Genomic DNA, 21,707 nt, shown 5'->3' with positions numbered 1-21,707 from the left:
TACCATAGTATAATACCGCTAATACCATAGTATAATACTGCTAATATCATAGTATAATACCGCTAATACCATAGTATAATACTACTAATACCATAGTATAATACTGCTAATACCATAGTATAATACCGCTAATACCATAGTATAATACTGCTAATACCATAGTATAATACTGCTAATACCATAGTATAATACCGCTAATACCATAGTATAATACTACTAATACCATAGTATAATACCGCTAATACCACAGTATAATACCGCTAATACCATAGTATAATACTGCTAATACCATAGTGTAATACTGCTAATACCATAGTATAATACTGCTAATACCATAGTATAATACCGCTAATACCATAGTATAATACCGCTAATACCATAGTGTAATACTGCTAATACCGTAGTGTAATGCCGCTAATACCATAGTGTAATACCGCTAATACCATAGTATAATACTGCTAATACCATAGTATAATACCGCTAATACCACAGTATAATACTGCTAATACCATAGTATACCGCTAATACCATAGTATAATACTGCTAATACCATAGTATAATACTGCTAATACCATAGTGTAATACCGCTAATACCATAGTGTAATACTGCTAATACCGTAGTGTAATACCGCTAATACCATAGTATACTGCTAATACCATAGTATAATACCGCTAATACCATAGTGTAATACTGCTAATACCGTAGTATAATACCGCTAATCCCTTAGTATAATACTGCTAATACCATAGTATAATACCGCTAATACCATAGTGTAATACTGCTAATACCGTAGTGTAATACCGCTAATACCATAGTATAATACCGCTAATACCATAGTATAATACTGCTAATATCATAGTATAATACCGCTAATACCATAGTATAATACTACTAATACCATAGTATAATACTGCTAATACCATAGTATAATACCGCTAATACCATAGTATAATACCGCTAATATCATAGTATAATACCGCTAATACCATAGTATAATACTACTAATACCATAGTATAATACTGCTAATACCATAGTATAATACCGCTAATACCACAGTATAATACTACTAATACCATAGTATAATACCGCTAATACCATAGTATAATACTACTAATACCATAGTGTAATACTGCTAATACCATAGTGTAATACCGCTAATACCATAGTATAATACTGCTAATACCATAGTATAATACTGCTAATACCACAGTATAATACTACTAATACCATAGTATAATACCGCTAATACCATAGTGTAATACCGCTAATACCATAGTATAATACCGCTAATACCATAGTATAATACCGCTAATACCATAGTATAATACTGCTAATACCATAGTATAATACCGCTAATACCACAGTATAATACTACTAATACCATAGTATAATACCGCTAATACCATAGTGTAATACCGCTAATACCATAGTATAATACCGCTAATACCATAGTATAATACCGCTAATACCATAGTATAATACTACTAATACCATAGTATAATACCGCTAATACCATAGTATAATACCGCTAATACCACAGTATAATACTACTAATACCATAGTATAATACCGCTAATACCACAGTATAATACTACTAATACCATAGTATAATACCGCTAATACCATAGTATAATACCGCTAATACCATAGTGTAATACTGCTAATACCATAGTATAATACCGCTAATACCATAGTATAATACCGCTAATACCATAGTATAATACCGCTAATACCATAGTGTAATACTGCTAATACCATAGTGTAATACCGCTAATACCATAGTATAATACCGCTAATACCACAGTATAATACCGCTAATACCATAGTATAATACTGCTAATACCATAGTATAATACTGCTAATACCATAGTGTAATACCGCTAATACCATAGTATAATACTAATAATACCATAGTGTAATACTGCTAATACCATAGTATAATACCGCTAATACCATAGTATAATACCGCTAATACCATAGTATAATACCGCTAATACCATAGTATAATACCGCTAATACCATAGTGTAATACTGCTAATACCACAGTATAATACTGCTAATACCATAGTGTAATACTGCTAATACCATAGTATAATACCGCTAATACCATAGTATAATACTGTTAATACCATAGTATAATACCGCTAATACCACAGTATAATACTACTAATACCATAGTATAATACCGCTAATACCATAGTGTAATACCGCTAATACCATAGTATAATACCGCTAATACCATAGTATAATACCGCTAATACCATAGTATAATACTACTAATACCATAGTATAATACCGCTAATACCATAGTATAATACCGCTAATACCACAGTATAATACTACTAATACCATAGTATAATACCGCTAATACCACAGTATAATACTACTAATACCATAGTATAATACCGCTAATACCATAGTATAATACCGCTAATACCATAGTGTAATACTGCTAATACCATAGTATAATACCGCTAATACCATAGTATAATACCGCTAATACCATAGTATAATACCGCTAATACCATAGTGTAATACTGTTAATAAGATAGTATAATACCGCTAATACCATAGTATAATACCGCTAATACCATAGTGTAATACCGCTAATACCATAGTATAATACCGCTAATACCACAGTATAATACTACTAATACCATAGTATAATACCGCTAATACCACAGTATAATACTACTAATACCATAGTATAATACCGCTAATACCGTAGTGTAATACCGCTAATACCATAGTATAATACTGCTAATACCATAGTATAATACCGCTAATACCATAGTGTAATACTGCTAATACCATAGTGTAATACCGCTAATACCATAGTATAATACCGCTAATACCACAGTATAATACCGCTAATACCATAGTATAATACTGCTAATACCATAGTGTAATACTGCTAATACCATAGTATAATACTGCTAATACCATAGTATAATACCGCTAATACCACAGTATAATACTACTAATACCATAGTATAATACCGCTAATACCATAGTGTAATACCGCTAATACCATAGTATAATACCGCTAATACCATAGTATAATACCGCTAATACCATAGTATAATACTACTAATACCATAGTATAATACCGCTAATACCATAGTATAATACCGCTAATACCACAGTATAATACCGCTAATACCACAGTATAATACTACTAATACCATAGTATAATACCGCTAATACCACAGTATAATACTACTAATACCATAGTATAATACCGCTAATACCATAGTATAATACCGCTAATACCATAGTGTAATACTGCTAATACCATAGTATAATACCGCTAATACCATAGTATAATACCGCTAATACCATAGTATAATACCGCTAATACCATAGTGTAATACTGTTAATAAGATAGTATAATACCGCTAATACCATAGTATAATACCGCTAATACCATAGTGTAATACCGCTAATACCATAGTATAATACCGCTAATACCACAGTATAATACTACTAATACCATAGTATAATACCGCTAATACCACAGTATAATACTACTAATACCATAGTATAATACCGCTAATACCGTAGTGTAATACCGCTAATACCATAGTATAATACTGCTAATACCATAGTATAATACCGCTAATACCATAGTGTAATACTGCTAATACCATAGTGTAATACCGCTAATACCATAGTATAATACCGCTAATACCACAGTATAATACCGCTAATACCATAGTATAATACTGCTAATACCATAGTGTAATACTGCTAATACCATAGTATAATACTGCTACGGTACGGTTATGGTACTAGATGTCCTGCAGATGATCAGGACATCCCCTTTCCAGGCCAGAGTTTGGAGGAACTGATGAGCTCAGCACATTGTGTAATAGTGTAAAGGTCTCTGGCAGAGCGTACCTCAGGACCTGGACCTCGAGCCGCTCTCCTGTCCGTGTGCATGGCTATGAGAACAGTTTGCGTGCTGAGGGTCCTGCTCTGTGTCTTCGCCTTCACTACTTTCCTTCTGTGGGACAGATTTCTAGGAATGATGGAGGCCGGACAGTTCCTTTTCATGATTCCGCGTGTGTCCAGCAGATCAGGAGTGGACTTCTCCAGCCTGTCCTCGGCGGACCTACTAGAGCCGGCGTGCCCTTCTGATCTAGGCCTCCTCATCCTGGTGACCTCACATGCCCGTCACCATGCCTCTAGGTCAGCTATCCGGAAAACATGGGCACAGAAAACCAAAGGGGCTCTCGGCCCATGGCAGGTGGTTTTCTTAGTGGGACGTCCAGAAGATGTGGTGGTAGACTGGCATATACATAAGGAGCATGAGATTCACAGAGATATCTTCATGGGCAACTACGTGGACAGCTACCGAAACCTAACCTTAAAAGTCATGCATGGCATAAACTGGGCAGTGGAGAGATGCCGGCCGGCCTACATTCTGAAGACGGACGATGATTGCTACATAAATACTCCGCGACTTCCAGCTTTCCTGAGTGAACGAAGTCCTGGCAGCCAGCTGTACATTGGCTCAGTCTTCCCAGAAGACAAGCGAGTGGTGATACGGGATCCATCTAGCAAGTGGTACGTTTCCCATCGAGACTATGAGCCTGACGTGTACCCACCCTACGCCAGCGGGATTGGCTACATTCTGTCCTTGGATGCTGCTCGGATGATACTACACGAAGCCAAGACTACTGCACCGGTCCCCGTGGAGGACGCGTACGTCGGCATCTTAGCTGACAGAGCGCACATCAGACCTTTGTCAAGTGCCAGGTTTGCCAAGCACAATGCCAAGTGGAGCGTTTGTAACTACCGGTACTTAATGGTGATCCATGGACTGTCACCGGAGGAGCAGGAACCGGCACACAAGAAGGTCCTGAGCACAAGGGTCTTCTGTGCCCAAGTCATGGAGGCCACACACTGGAAATAACGGACAGCCACATGTCACAGCGGGAACGGAACCGACCGATGGACCAACGGTACAGAGTACAACGTTCACTGGGTGATCTGTGTCTTCTGCACGTACGGACACTGCGTAGTACCACTCTGTACTGTGTGTCATTCACGGTCCTGTATATATATATATACACTGCGTAGTACCGCTCTGTACTGTGTGTCATTCACGGTCCTGTATATATATATATATACACTGCGTAGTACCGCTCTGTACTGTGTATAATTCACGGTCCTGTATATATATATACACTGCGTAGTACCGCTCTGTACTGTGTGTCATTCACGGTCCTGTATATATATATATACACTGCGTAGTACCACTCTGTACTGTGTGTCATTCACGGTCCTGTATATATATATATACACTGCGTAGTACCGCTCTGTACTGTGTGTCATTCACGGTCCTGTATATATATATATATACACTGCGTAGTACCACTCTGTACTGTGTGTCATTCACGGTCCTGTATATATATATATATATATATACACTGCGTAGTACCGCTCTGTACTGTGTGTCATTCACGGTCCTGTATATATATATATATACACTGCGTAGTACCACTCTGTACTGTGTGTCATTCACGGTCCTGTATATATATATATATATATACACTGCGTAGTACCGCTCTGTACTGTGTGTCATTCACGGTCCTGTATATATATATATACACTGCGTAGTACCACTCTGTACTGTGTGTCATTCACGGTCCTGTATATATATATATACACTGCGTAGTACCGCTCTGTACTGTGTGTCATTCACGGTCCTGTATATATATATATATACACTGCGTAGTACCACTCTGTACTGTGTGTCATTCACGGTCCTGTATATATATATACACTGCGTAGTACCACTCTGTACTGTGTGTCATTCACGGTCCTGTATATATATATATATACACTGCGTAGTACCGCTCTGTACTGTGTGTCATTCACGGTCCTGTATATATATATATATACACTGCGTAGTACCGCTCTGTACTGTGTGTCATTCACAGTCCTGTATATATATATATATATACACTGCGTAGTACCACTCTGTACTGTGTGTCATTCACGGTCCTGTATATATATATATATATACACTGCGTAGTACCGCTCTGTACTGTGTGTCATTCACGGTCCTGTATATATATATATATACACTGCGTACTACCACTCTGTACTGTGTGTCATTCACGGTCCTGTATATATATATACACTGCGTAGTACCACTCTGTACTGTGTGTCATTCACGGTCCTGTATATATATATATACACTGCGTAGTACCACTCTGTACTGTGTGTCATTCACAGTCCTGTATATATATATATATATACACTGCGTAGTACCACTCTGTACTGTGTGTCATTCACAGTCCTGTATATATATATATATATACACTGCGTAGTACCGCTCTGTACTGTGTGTCATTCACGGTCCTGTATATATATATATATACACTGCGTAGTACCGCTCTGTACTGTGTGTCATTCACAGTCCTGTATATATATATATATATACACTGCGTAGTACCACTCTGTACTGTGTGTCATTCACGGTCCTGTATATATATATATATATATACACTGCGTAGTACCGCTCTGTACTGTGTGTCATTCACGGTCCTGTATATATATATATATACACTGCGTACTACCACTCTGTACTGTGTGTCATTCACGGTCCTGTATATATATATACACTGCGTAGTACCACTCTGTACTGTGTGTCATTCACGGTCCTGTATATATATATATATATACACTGCGTAGTACCACTCTGTACTGTGTGTCATTCACAGTCCTGTATATATATATATATATACACTGCGTAGTACCACTCTGTACTGTGTGTCATTCACGGTCCTGTATATATATATATATATATATATATACACTGCGTAGTACCACTCTGTACTGTGTGTCATTCACGGTCCTGTATATATATATATATACTGCGTAGTACCGCTCTGTACTGTGTGTCATTCACGGTCCTGTATATATATATATATATACACTGCGTAGTACCACTCTGTACTGTGTGTCATTCACGGTCCTGTATATATATATATACACTGCGTAGTACCACTCTGTACTGTGTGTCATTCACGGTCCTGTATATATATATATACACTGCGTAGTACCACTCTGTACTGTGTGTCATTCACGGTCCTGTATATATATATATACACTGCGTAGTACCGCTCTGTACTGTGTGTCATTCACGGTCCTGTATATATATATATACACTGCGTAGTACCACTCTGTACTGTGTGTCATTCACGGTCCTGTATATATATATATACACTGCGTAGTACCGCTCTGTACTGTGTGTCATTCACGGTCCTGTATATATATATATACACTGCGTAGTACCACTCTGTACTGTGTGTCATTCACGGTCCTGTATATATATATATATACACTGCGTAGTACCACTCTGTACTGTGTGTCATTCACGGTCCTGTATATATATATATATACACTGCGTAGTACCACTCTGTACTGTGTGTCATTCACGGTCCTGTATATATATATATATACACTGCGTAGTACCACTCTGTACTGTGTGTCATTCACGGTCCTGTATATATATATATATATACACTGCGTAGTACCGCTCTGTACTGTGTGTCATTCACGGTCCTGTATATATATATATATACACTGCGTAGTACCGCTCTGTACTGTGTGTCATTCACAGTCCTGTATATATATATATACTGCGTAGTACCGCTCTGTACTGTGTGTCATTCACGGTCCTGTATATATATATATACACTGCGTAGTACCACTCTGTACTGTGTGTCATTCACGGTCCTGTATATATATATACACTGCGTAGTACCACTCTGTACTGTGTGTCATTCACGGTCCTGTATATATATATATACACTGCGTAGTACCACTTTGTACTGTGTGTCATTCACAGTCCTGTATATATATATACACTGCGTAGTACCGCTCTGTACTGTGTGTCATTCACGGTCCTGTATATATATATATACACTGCGTAGTACCGCTCTGTACTGTGTGTCATTCACGGTCCTGTATATATATATACACTGCGTAGTACCACTCTGTACTGTGTGTCATTCACGGTCCTGTATATATATATATATATACACTGCGTAGTACCGCTCTGTACTGTGTGTCATTCACAGTCCTGTATATATATATATATACTGCGTAGTACCGCTCTGTACTGTGTGTCATTCACGGTCCTGTATATATATATATATATATATACACTGCGTAGTACCACTTTGTACTGTGTGTCATTCACAGTCCTGTATATATATATACACTGCGTAGTACCGCTCTGTACTGTGTGTCATTCACGGTCCTGTATATATATATATATATATATACACTGCGTAGTACCGCTCTGTACTGTGTGTCATTCACGGTCCTGTATATATATATACACTGCGTAGTACCGCTCTGTACTGTGTGTCATTCACGGTCCTGTATATATATATATATACTGCGTAGTACCACTCTGTACTGTGTGTCATTCACGGTCCTGTATATATATATATACACTGCGTAGTACCACTCTGTACTGTGTGTCATTCACGGTCCTGTATATATATATACACTGCGTAGTACCGCTCTGTACTGTGTGTCATTCACAGTCCTGTATATATATATATACACTGTGTAGTACCACTCTGTACTGTGTGTCATTCACGGTCCTGTATATATATATATATATACACTGCGTAGTACCACTCTGTACTGTGTGTCATTCACGGTCCTGTATATATATATACACTGCGTAGTACCACTCTGTACTGTGTGTCATTCACGGTCCTGTATATATATATACACTGCGTAGTACCGCTCTGTACTGTGTGTCATTCACGGTCCTGTATATATATATATATATACACTGCGTAGTACCGCTCTGTACTGTGTGTCATTCACGGTCCTGTATATATATATATACACTGCGTAGTACCACTCTGTACTGTGTGTCATTCACGGTCCTGTATATATATATATATACACTGCGTAGTACCACTCTGTACTGTGTGTCATTCACGGTCCTGTATATATATATATATATACACTGCGTAGTACCACTCTGTACTGTGTGTCATTCACGGTCCTGTATATATATATACACTGCGTAGTACCACTCTGTACTGTGTGTCATTCACGGTCCTGTATATATATATACACTGCGTAGTACCGCTCTGTACTGTGTGTCATTCACGGTCCTGTATATATATATATATATACACTGCGTAGTACCACTCTGTACTGTGTGTCATTCACGGTCCTGTATATATATATATATATACACTGCGTAGTACCACTCTGTACTGTGTGTCATTCACGGTCCTGTATATATATATACACTGCGTAGTACCACTCTGTACTGTGTGTCATTCACGGTCCTGTATATATATATACACTGCGTAGTACCACTCTGTACTGTGTGTCATTCACGGTCCTGTATATATATATACACTGCGTAGTACCACTCTGTACTGTGTGTCATTCACGGTCCTGTATATATATATACACTGCGTAGTACCACTCTGTACTGTGTGTCATTCACGGTCCTGTATATATATATATACACTGCGTAGTACCACTCTGTACTGTGTGTCATTCACGGTCCTGTATATATATATACACTGCGTAGTACCACTCTGTACTGTGTGTCATTCACGGTCCTGTATATATATATATACACTGCGTAGTACCGCTCTGTACTGTGTGTCATTCACGGTCCTGTATATATATATATACACTGCGTAGTACCACTCTGTACTGTGTGTCATTCACGGTCCTGTATATATATATATACACTGCGTAGTACCGCTCTGTACTGTGTGTCATTCACGGTCCTGTATATATATATATATATATATACACTGCGTAGTACCACTCTGTACTGTGTGTCATTCACGGTCCTGTATATATATATACACTGCGTAGTATCGCTCTGTACTGTGTGTCATTCACAGTCCTGTATATATATATATATATATACACTGCGTAGTACCACTCTGTACTGTGTGTCATTCACGGTCCTGTATATATATATACACTGCGTAGTACCACTCTGTACTGTGTGTCATTCACGGTCCTGTATATATATATATATACACTGCGTAGTACCACTCTGTACTGTGTGTCATTCACAGTCCTGTATATATATATATATACTGCGTAGTACCACTCTGTACTGTGTGTCATTCACGGTCCTGTATATATATATACACTGCGTAGTACCACTCTGTACTGTGTGTCATTCACAGTCCTGTATATATATATATATACTGCGTAGTACCACTCTGTACTGTGTGTCATTCACGGTCCTGTATATATATATATACACTGCGTAGTACCACTCTGTACTGTGTGTCATTCACGGTCCTGTATATATATATATATACACTGCGTAGTACCGCTCTGTACTGTGTGTCATTCACGGTCCTGTATATATATATATACACTGCGTAGTACCACTCTGTACTGTGTGTCATTCACGGTCCTGTATATATATATACACTGCGTAGTACCGCTCTGTACTGTGTGTCATTCACGGTCCTGTATATATATATATATACACTGCGTAGTACCGCTCTGTACTGTGTGTCATTCACGGTCCTGTATATATATATATACACTGCGTAGTACCGCTCTGTACTGTGTGTCATTCACGGTCCTGTATATATATATATACACTGCGTAGTACCACTCTGTACTGTGTGTCATTCACGGTCCTGTATATATATATATATACACTGCGTAGTACCGCTCTGTACTGTGTATCATTCACGGTCCTGTGTATATATATATATATATACACTGCGTAGTACCACTCTGTACTGTGTGTCATTCACGGTCCTGTGTATATATATATATATATACACTGCGTAGTACCACTCTGTACTGTGTGTCATTCACAGTCCTGTATATATATATATACACTGCGTAGTACCACTCTGTACTGTGTGTCATTCACGGTCCTGTATATATATATATACACTGCGTAGTACCGCTCTGTACTGTGTGTCATTCACGGTCCTGTATATATATATATATACTGCGTAGTACCACTCTGTACTGTGTGTCATTCACGGTCCTGTATATATATATACACTGCGTAGTACCACTCTGTACTGTGTGTCATTCACGGTCCTGTATATATATATATATACACTGCGTAGTACCACTCTGTACTGTGTGTCATTCACGGTCCTGTATATATATATACACTGCGTAGTACCACTCTGTACTGTGTGTCATTCACGGTCCTGTATATATATATATACACTGCGTAGTACCACTCTGTACTGTGTGTCATTCACGGTCCTGTATATATATATATACACTGCGTAGTACCGCTCTGTACTGTGTGTCATTCACGGTCCTGTATATATATATATATATACTGCGTAGTACCGCTCTGTACTGTGTGTCATTCACGGTCCTGTATATATATATATACACTGCGTAGTACCACTCTGTACTGTGTGTCATTCACGGTCCTGTATATATATATATATATACTGCGTAGTACCACTCTGTACTGTGTGTCATTCACGGTCCTGTATATATATATATATATACACTGCGTAGTACCACTCTGTACTGTGTGTCATTCACGGTCCTGTATATATATATATATACACTGCGTAGTACCACTCTGTACTGTGTGTCATTCACGGTCCTGTATATATATATATACACTGCGTAGTACCACTCTGTACTGTGTGTCATTCACGGTCCTGTATATATATATATACACTGCGTAGTACCGCTCTGTACTGTGTGTCATTCACGGTCCTGTATATATATATATATACACTGCGTAGTACCACTCTGTACTGTGTGTCATTCACGGTCCTGTATATATATATATACACTGCGTAGTACCGCTCTGTACTGTGTGTCATTCACGGTCCTGTATATATATATATACACTGCGTAGTACCACTCTGTACTGTGTGTCATTCACAGTCTTGTATATATATATATATATACACTGCGTAGTACCGCTCTGTACTGTGTGTCATTCACGGTCCTGTATATATATATATATACTGCGTAGTACCACTCTGTACTGTGTGTCATTCACAGTCCTGTATATATATATATACACTGCGTAGTACCGCTCTGTACTGTGTGTCATTCACGGTCCTGTATATATATATATATACACTGCGTAGTACCACTCTGTACTGTGTGTCATTCACGGTCCTGTATATATATATATACACTGCGTAGTACCGCTCTGTACTGTGTGTCATTCACGGTCCTGTATATATATATATACACTGCGTAGTACCGCTCTGTACTGTGTGTCATTCACGGTCCTGTATATATATATATACACTGCGTAGTACCACTCTGTACTGTGTGTCATTCACGGTCCTGTATATATATATACACTGCGTAGTACCACTCTGTACTGTGTGTCATTCACGGTCCTGTATATATATATATATACACTGCGTAGTACCGCTCTGTACTGTGTGTCATTCACGGTCCTGTATATATATATATATACACTGCGTAGTACCGCTCTGTACTGTGTGTCATTCACGGTCCTGTATATATATATATACACTGCGTACTACCGCTCTGTACTGTGTGTCATTCACGGTCCTGTATATATATATATACACTGCGTAGTACCACTCTGTACTGTGTGTCATTCACGGTCCTGTATATATATATATACACTGCGTAGTACCGCTCTGTACTGTGTGTCATTCACGGTCCTGTATATATATATATATACACTGCGTAGTACCACTCTGTACTGTGTGTCATTCACGGTCCTGTATATATATATATACACTGCGTAGTACCGCTCTGTACTGTGTGTCATTCACGGTCCTGTATATATATATATACACTGCGTAGTACCGCTCTGTACTGTGTGTCATTCACGGTCCTGTATATATATATATATACACTGCGTAGTACCACTCTGTACTGTGTGTCATTCACTGTCCTGTATATATATATACACTGCGTAGTACCACTCTGTACTGTGTGTCATTCACAGTCCTGTATATATATATATACACTGCGTAGTACCACTCTGTACTGTGTGTCATTCACGGTCCTGTATATATATATATACACTGCGTAGTACCACTCTGTACTGTGTGTCATTCACAGTCCTGTATATATATATACACTGCGTAGTACCGCTCTGTACTGTGTGTCATTCACGGTCCTGTATATATATATATACACTGCGTAGTACCACTCTGTACTGTGTGTCATTCACGGTCCTGTATATATATATATATACACTGCGTAGTACCACTCTGTACTGTGTGTCATTCACAGTCCTGTATATATATATATACACTGCGTAGTACCGCTCTGTACTGTGTGTCATTCACGGTCCTGTATATATATATATACACTGCGTAGTACCACTCTGTACTGTGTGTCATTCACGGTCCTGTATATATATATATACACTGCGTAGTACCGCTCTGTACTGTGTGTCATTCACGGTCCTGTATATATATATATACACTGCGTAGTACCACTCTGTACTGTGTGTCATTCACAGTCCTGTATATATATATATACACTGCGTAGTACCACTCTGTACTGTGTGTCATTCACAGTCCTGTATATATATATATACACTGCGTAGTACCACTCTGTACTGTGTGTCATTCACGGTCCTGTATATATATATATATATACACTGCGTAGTACCACTCTGTACTGTGTGTCATTCACGGTCCTGTATATATATATACACTGCGTAGTACCACTCTGTACTGTGTGTCATTCACGGTCCTGTATATATATATACACTGCGTAGTACCACTCTGTACTGTGTGTCATTCACGGTCCTGTATATATATATACACTGCGTAGTACCGCTCTGTACTGTGTGTCATTCACGGTCCTGTATATATATATACACTGCGTAGTACCGCTCTGTACTGTGTGTCATTCACGGTCCTGTATATATATATATATACACTGCGTAGTACCGCTCTGTACTGTGTGTCATTCACAGTCCTGTATATATATATATATACACTGCGTACTACCGCTCTGTACTGTGTGTCATTCACAGTCCTGTATATATATATACACTGCGTAGTACCACTCTGTACTGTGTGTCATTCACGGTCCTGTATATATATATATATACTGCGTAGTACCACTCTGTACTGTGTGTCATTCACGGTCCTGTATATATATATACACTGCGTAGTACCACTCTGTACTGTGTGTCATTCACGGTCCTGTATATATATATATACACTGCGTAGTACCGCTCTGTACTGTGTGTCATTCACAGTCCTGTATATATATATATATACACTGCGTAGTACCACTCTGTACTGTGTGTCATTCACGGTCCTGTATATATATATATATATACACTGCGTAGTACCACTCTGTACTGTGTATAATTCACGGTCCTGTATATATATATATATATACACTGCGTACTACCGCTCTGTACTGTGTGTCATTCACAGTCCTGTATATATATATACACTGCGTAGTACCACTCTGTACTGTGTGTCATTCACGGTCCTGTATATATATATACACTGCGTAGTACCACTCTGTACTGTGTGTCATTCACGGTCCTGTATATATATATACACTGCGTAGTACCGCTCTGTACTGTGTGTCATTCACGGTCCTGTATATATATATATACACTGCGTAGTACCGCTCTGTACTGTGTGTCATTCACGGTCCTGTATATATATATATATACACTGCGTAGTACCGCTCTGTACTGTGTGTCATTCACAGTCCTGTATATATATATATATACACTGCGTACTACCGCTCTGTACTGTGTGTCATTCACAGTCCTGTATATATATATACACTGCGTAGTACCACTCTGTACTGTGTGTCATTCACGGTCCTGTATATATATATATATACTGCGTAGTACCACTCTGTACTGTGTGTCATTCACGGTCCTGTATATATATATACACTGCGTAGTACCACTCTGTACTGTGTGTCATTCACGGTCCTGTATATATATATATACACTGCGTAGTACCGCTCTGTACTGTGTGTCATTCACGGTCCTGTATATATATATATATATACACTGCGTAGTACCACTCTGTACTGTGTGTCATTCACGGTCCTGTATATATATATATATATACTGCGTAGTACCGCTCTGTACTGTGTGTCATTCACAGTCCTGTATATATATATACACTGCGTAGTACCGCTCTGTACTGTGTGTCATTCACAGTCCTGTATATATATATACACTGCGTACTACCGCTCTGTACTGTGTGTCATTCACAGTCCTGTATATATATATACACTGCGTAGTACCACTCTGTACTGTGTGTCATTCACGGTCCTGTATATATATATATATACTGCGTAGTACCACTCTGTACTGTGTGTCATTCACGGTCCTGTATATATATATACACTGCGTAGTACCACTCTGTACTGTGTGTCATTCACGGTCCTGTATATATATATATACACTGCGTAGTACCGCTCTGTACTGTGTGTCATTCACGGTCCTGTATATATATATATATATACACTGCGTAGTACCACTCTGTACTGTGTGTCATTCACAGTCCTGTATATATATATATATATACTGCGTAGTACCACTCTGTACTGTGTGTCATTCACGGTCCTGTATATATATATATATACACTGCGTAGTACCACTCTGTACTGTGTGTCATTCACGGTCCTGTATATATATATACACTGCGTAGTACCACTCTGTACTGTGTGTCATTCACGGTCCTGTATATATATATATACACTGCGTAGTACCACTCTGTACTGTGTGTCATTCACGGTCCTGTATATATATATATACACTGCGTAGTACCACTCTGTACTGTGTGTCATTCACGGTCCTGTATATATATATATATACACTGCGTAGTACCGCTCTGTACTGTGTGTCATTCACGGTCCTGTATATATATATACACTGCGTAGTACCGCTCTGTACTGTGTGTCATTCACGGTCCTGTATATATATATATACACTGCGTAGTACCACTCTGTACTGTGTGTCATTCACGGTCCTGTATATATATATATACACTGCGTAGTACCGCTCTGTACTGTGTGTCATTCACAGTCCTGTATATATATATATACTCTGCGTAGTACCGCTCTGTACTGTGTGTCATTCACGGTCCTGTATATATATATATACACTGCGTAGTACCGCTCTGTACTGTGTGTCATTCACGGTCCTGTATATATATATATATACACTGCGTAGTACCACTCTGTACTGTGTGTCATTCACGGTCCTGTATATATATATATATATACACTGCGTAGTACCACTCTGTACTGTGTGTCATTCACGGTCCTGTATATATATATACACTGCGTAGTACCACTCTGTACTGTGTGTCATTCACGGTCCTGTATATATATATATACACTGCGTAGTACCGCTCTGTACTGTGTGTCATTCACGGTCCTGTATATATATATACACTGCGTAGTACCGCTCTGTACTGTGTGTCATTCACGGTCCTGTATATATATATATACACTGCGTAGTACCGCTCTGTACTGTGTGTCATTCACGGTCCTGTATATATATATATACACTGCGTAGTACCGCTCTGTACTGTGTGTCATTCACAGTCCTGTATATATATATATACACTGCGTAGTACCGCTCTGTACTGTGTGTCATTCACGGTCCTGTATATATATATATATACTGCGTAGTACCGCTCTGTACTGTGTGTCATTCACGGTCCTGTATATATATATATACACTGCGTAGTACCACTCTGTACTGTGTGTCATTCACGGTCCTGTATATATATATACACTGCGTAGTACCGCTCTGTACTGTGTGTCATTCACGGTCCTGTATATATATATATACACTGCGTAGTACCACTCTGTACTGTGTGTCATTCACGGTCCTGTATATATATATACACTGCGTAGTACCACTCTGTACTGTGTGTCATTCACGGTCCTGTATATATATATATACACTGCGTAGTACCGCTCTGTACTGTGTGTCATTCACGGTCCTGTATATATATATATACACTGCGTAGTACCGCTCTGTACTGTGTGTCATTCACGGTCCTGTATATATATATATACACTGCGTAGTACCACTCTGTACTGTGTGTCATTCACGGTCCTGTATATATATATACACTGCGTAGTACCACTCTGTACTGTGTGTCATTCACGGTCCTGTATATATATATATACACTGCGTAGTACCGCTCTGTACTGTGTGTCATTCACGGTCCTGTATATATATATATACACTGCGTAGTACCGCTCTGTACTGTGTGTCATTCACGGTCCTGTATATATATATATACACTGCGTAGTACCGCTCTGTACTGTGTGTCATTCACGGTCCTGTATATATATATATACTGCGTAGTACCACTCTGTACTGTGTGTCATTCACGGTCCTGTATATATATATATACACTGCGTAGTACCACTCTGTACTGTGTGTCATTCACGGTCCTGTATATATATATATACACTGCGTAGTACCACTCTGTACTGTGTGTCATTCACGGTCCTGTATATATATATATACACTGCGTAGTACCACTCTGTACTGTGTGTCATTCACGGTCCTGTATATATATATACACTGCGTAGTACCACTCTGTACTGTGTGTCATTCACGGTCCTGTATATATATATATATACACTGCGTAGTACCACTCTGTACTGTGTGTCATTCACGGTCCTGTATATATATATACACTGCGTAGTACCGCTCTGTACTGTGTGTCATTCACGGTCCTGTATATATATATACACTGCGTAGTACCACTCTGTACTGTGTGTAATTCACGGTCCTGTATATATATATACACTGCGTAGTACCACTCTGTACTGTGTGTCATTCACGGTCCTGTATATATATATATACACTGCGTAGTACCGCTCTGTACTGTGTGTCATTCACGGTCCTGTATATATATATATACACTGCGTAGTACCACTCTGTACTGTGTGTCATTCACGGTCCTGTATATATATATATACACTGCGTAGTACCACTCTGTACTGTGTGTCATTCACGGTCCTGTATATATATATATATATATATACACTGCGTAGTACCACTCTGTACTGTGTGTCATTCACGGTCCTGTATATATATATATACACTGCGTACTACCACTCTGTACTGTGTGTCATTCACGGTCCTGTATATATATATATATACACTGCGTAGTACCGCTCTGTACTGTGTGTCATTCACGGTCCTGTATATATATATATATATATACACTGCGTAGTACCACTCTGTACTGTGTGTCATTCACGGTCCTGTATATATATATATACACTGCGTAGTACCGCTCTGTACTGTGTGTCATTCACGGTCCTGTATATATATATATATATATATACACTGCGTAGTACCGCTCTGTACTGTGTGTCATTCACGGTCCTGTATATATATATATATACACTGCGTAGTATCGCTCTGTACTGTGTGTCATTCACGGTCCTGTATATATATATACACTGCGTAGTACCACTCTGTACTGTGTGTCATTCACGGTCCTGTATATATATATATATACACTGCGTAGTACCACTCTGTACTGTGTGTCATTCACGGTCCTGTATATATATATATACACTGCGTAGTACCACTCTGTACTGTGTGTCATTCACGGTCCTGTATATATATATACACTGCGTAGTACCACTCTGTACTGTGTGTCATTCACGGTCCTGTATATATATATATACACTGCGTAGTACCACTCTGTACTGTGTGTCATTCACGGTCCTGTATATATATATATATACTGCGTAGTACCACTCTGTACTGTGTGTCATTCACGGTCCTGTATATATATATATATATACTGCGTAGTACCACTCTGTACTGTGTGTCATTCACGGTCCTGTATATATATATATACACTGCGTAGTACCACTCTGTACTGTGTGTCATTCACGGTCCTGTATATATATATATATACTGCGTAGTACCACTCTGTACTGTGTGTCATTCACGGTCCTGTATATATATATATATACACTGCGTAGTACTGCTCTGTACTGTGTGTCATTCACGGTCCTGTATATATATATATATACACTGCGTAGTACCGCTCTGTACTGTGTGTCATTCACGGTCCTGTATATATATATATACACTGCGTAGTACCGCTCTGTACTGTGTGTCATTCACGGTCCTGTATATATATATACACTGCGTAGTACCGCTCTGTACTGTGTGTCATTCACAGTCCTGTATATATATATATATATACTGCGTAGTACCACTCTGTACTGTGTGTCATTCACGGTCCTGTATATATATATATATACTGCGTAGTACCACTCTGTACTGTGTGTCATTCACAGTCCTGTATATATATATATACACTGCGTAGTACCGCTCTGTACTGTGTGTCATTCACGGTCCTGTATATATATATACACTGCGTAGTACCGCTCTGTACTGTGTGTCATTCACAGTCCTGTATATATATATATACACTGCGTAGTACCACTCTGTACTGTGTGTCATTCACGGTCCTGTATATATATATATATATATACACTGCGTAGTACCACTCTGTACTGTGTGTCATTCACGGTCCTGTATATATATATATATATACTGCGTAGTACCACTCTGTACTGTGTGTCATTCACGGTCCTGTATATATATATACACTGCGTAGTACCGCTCTGTACTGTGTGTCATTCACGGTCCTGTATATATATATATATATACACTGCGTAGTACCACTCTGTACTGTGTGTCATTCACGGTCCTGTATATATATATACTGCGTACTACCACTCTGTACTGTGTGTCATTCACGGTCCTGTATATATATATATACACTGCGTAGTACCACTCTGTACTGTGTGTCATTCACGGTCCTGTATATATATATATACACTGCGTAGTACCACTCTGTACTGTGTGTCATTCACGGTCCTGTATATATATATATACACTGCGTAGTACCACTCTGTACTGTGTGTCATTCACAGTCCTGTATATATATATATATACACTGCGTAGTACCACTCTGTACTGTGTGTCATTCACGGTCCTGTATATATATATATATACACTGCGTAGTACCACTCTGTACTGTGTGTCATTCACGGTCCTGTATATATATATATACACTGCGTAGTACCACTCTGTACTGTGTGTCATTCACGGTCCTGTATATATATATACACTGCGTAGTACCACTCTGTACTGTGCGTCATTCACGGTCCTGTATATATATATACACTGCGTAGTACCACTCTGTACTGTGTGTCATTCACGGTCCTGTATATATATATATACACTGCGTAGTACCGCTCTGTACTGTGTGTCATTCACGGTCCTGTATATATATATATACACTGCGTAGTACCGCTCTGTACTGTGTGTCATTCACAGTCCTGTATATATATATACACTGCGTAGTACCACTCTGTACTGTGTGTCATTCACGGTCCTGTATATATATATATATACACTGCGTAGTACCGCTCTGTACTGTGTGTCATTCACGGTCCTGTATATATATATATACACTGCGTAGTACCACTCTGTACTGTGTGTCATTCACGGTCCTGTATATATATATACACTGCGTAGTACCGCTCTGTACTGTGTGTCATTCACGGTCCTGTATATATATATATACACTGCGTAGTACCACTCTGTACTGTGTGTCATTCACGGTCCTGTATATATATATACACTGCGTAGTACCGCTCTGTACTGTGTGTCATTCACGGTCCTGTATATATATATATACACTGCGTAGTACCACTCTGTACTGTGTGTCATTCACGGTCCTGTATATATATATACACTGCGTAGTACCACTCTGTACTGTGTGTCATTCACGGTCCTGTATATATATATACACTGCGTAGTACCGCTCTGTACTGTGTGTCATTCACGGTCCTGTATATATATATACACTGCGTAGTACCGCTCTGTACTGTGTGTCATTCACGGTCCTGTATATATATATACACTGCGTAGTACCACTCTGTACTGTGTGTCATTCACGGTCCTGTATATATATATATACACTGCGTAGTACCACTCTGTACTGTGTGTCATTCACGGTCCTGTATATATATATACACTGCGTAGTACCACTCTGTACTGTGTGTCATTCACGGTCCTGTATATATATATACACTGCGTAGTATCGCTCTGTACTGTGTGTCATTCACGGTCCTGTATATATATATATATACTGCGTAGTACCACTCTGTACTGTGTGTCATTCACGGTCCTGTATATATATATATACACTGCGTAGTACCACTCTGTACTGTGTGTCATTCACGGTCCTGTATATATATATATACACTGCGTACTACCGCTCTGTACTGTGTGTCATTCACGGTCCTGTATATATATATACACTGCGTAGTACCACTCTGTACTGTGTGTCATTCACGGTCCTGTATATATATATACACTGCGTAGTACCACTCTGTACTGTGTGTCATTCACGGTCCTGTATATATATATATATACACTGCGTAGTACCACTCTGTACTGTGTGTCATTCACGGTCCTGTATATATATATATACACTGCGTAGTACCACTCTGTACTGTGTGTCATTCACAGTCCTGTATATATATATACACTGCGTAGTACCACTCTGTACTGTGTGTCATTCACGGTCCTGTATATATATATACACTGCGTAGTACCACTCTGTACTGTGTGTCATTCACGGTCCTGTATATATATATATACACTGCGTAGTA

At 38.8% G+C, this 21,707-nt stretch overlaps 1 protein-coding gene across 2 annotated transcripts in view; it reads left to right on the top strand.

Moving 5' to 3' along the window:
• The window catches only part of LOC143801525 (beta-1,3-galactosyltransferase 5-like), a 179,207-nt gene that overhangs the window by 52,997 nt on the left and 104,503 nt on the right, over positions 1–21,707 (top strand). Inside the window, exon 1 of one of the 2 annotated variants that reach the window (XM_077281254.1) lies at positions 3,929–4,969. The exons of the other annotated variant lie outside the window; for it this stretch is intronic. Coding sequence (XP_077137369.1) covers positions 3,943–4,920 — 978 coding nt within the window. The 5' untranslated portion in view covers positions 3,929–3,942 and the 3' untranslated portion in view covers positions 4,921–4,969. Of the gene's footprint in view, positions 1–3,928; positions 4,970–21,707 lie in introns of those variants that run through there. 2 annotated transcript variants of the gene reach the window in all.

The sequence above is a fragment of the Ranitomeya variabilis genome, chromosome 1, assembly GCF_051348905.1.
Source record: "Ranitomeya variabilis isolate aRanVar5 chromosome 1, aRanVar5.hap1, whole genome shotgun sequence".
Taxonomy (NCBI): domain Eukaryota; kingdom Metazoa; phylum Chordata; class Amphibia; order Anura; family Dendrobatidae; genus Ranitomeya; species Ranitomeya variabilis.
Note: the sequence above shows the minus strand (reverse complement) of the source record. Positions and strands in the feature narration are given on the sequence as shown.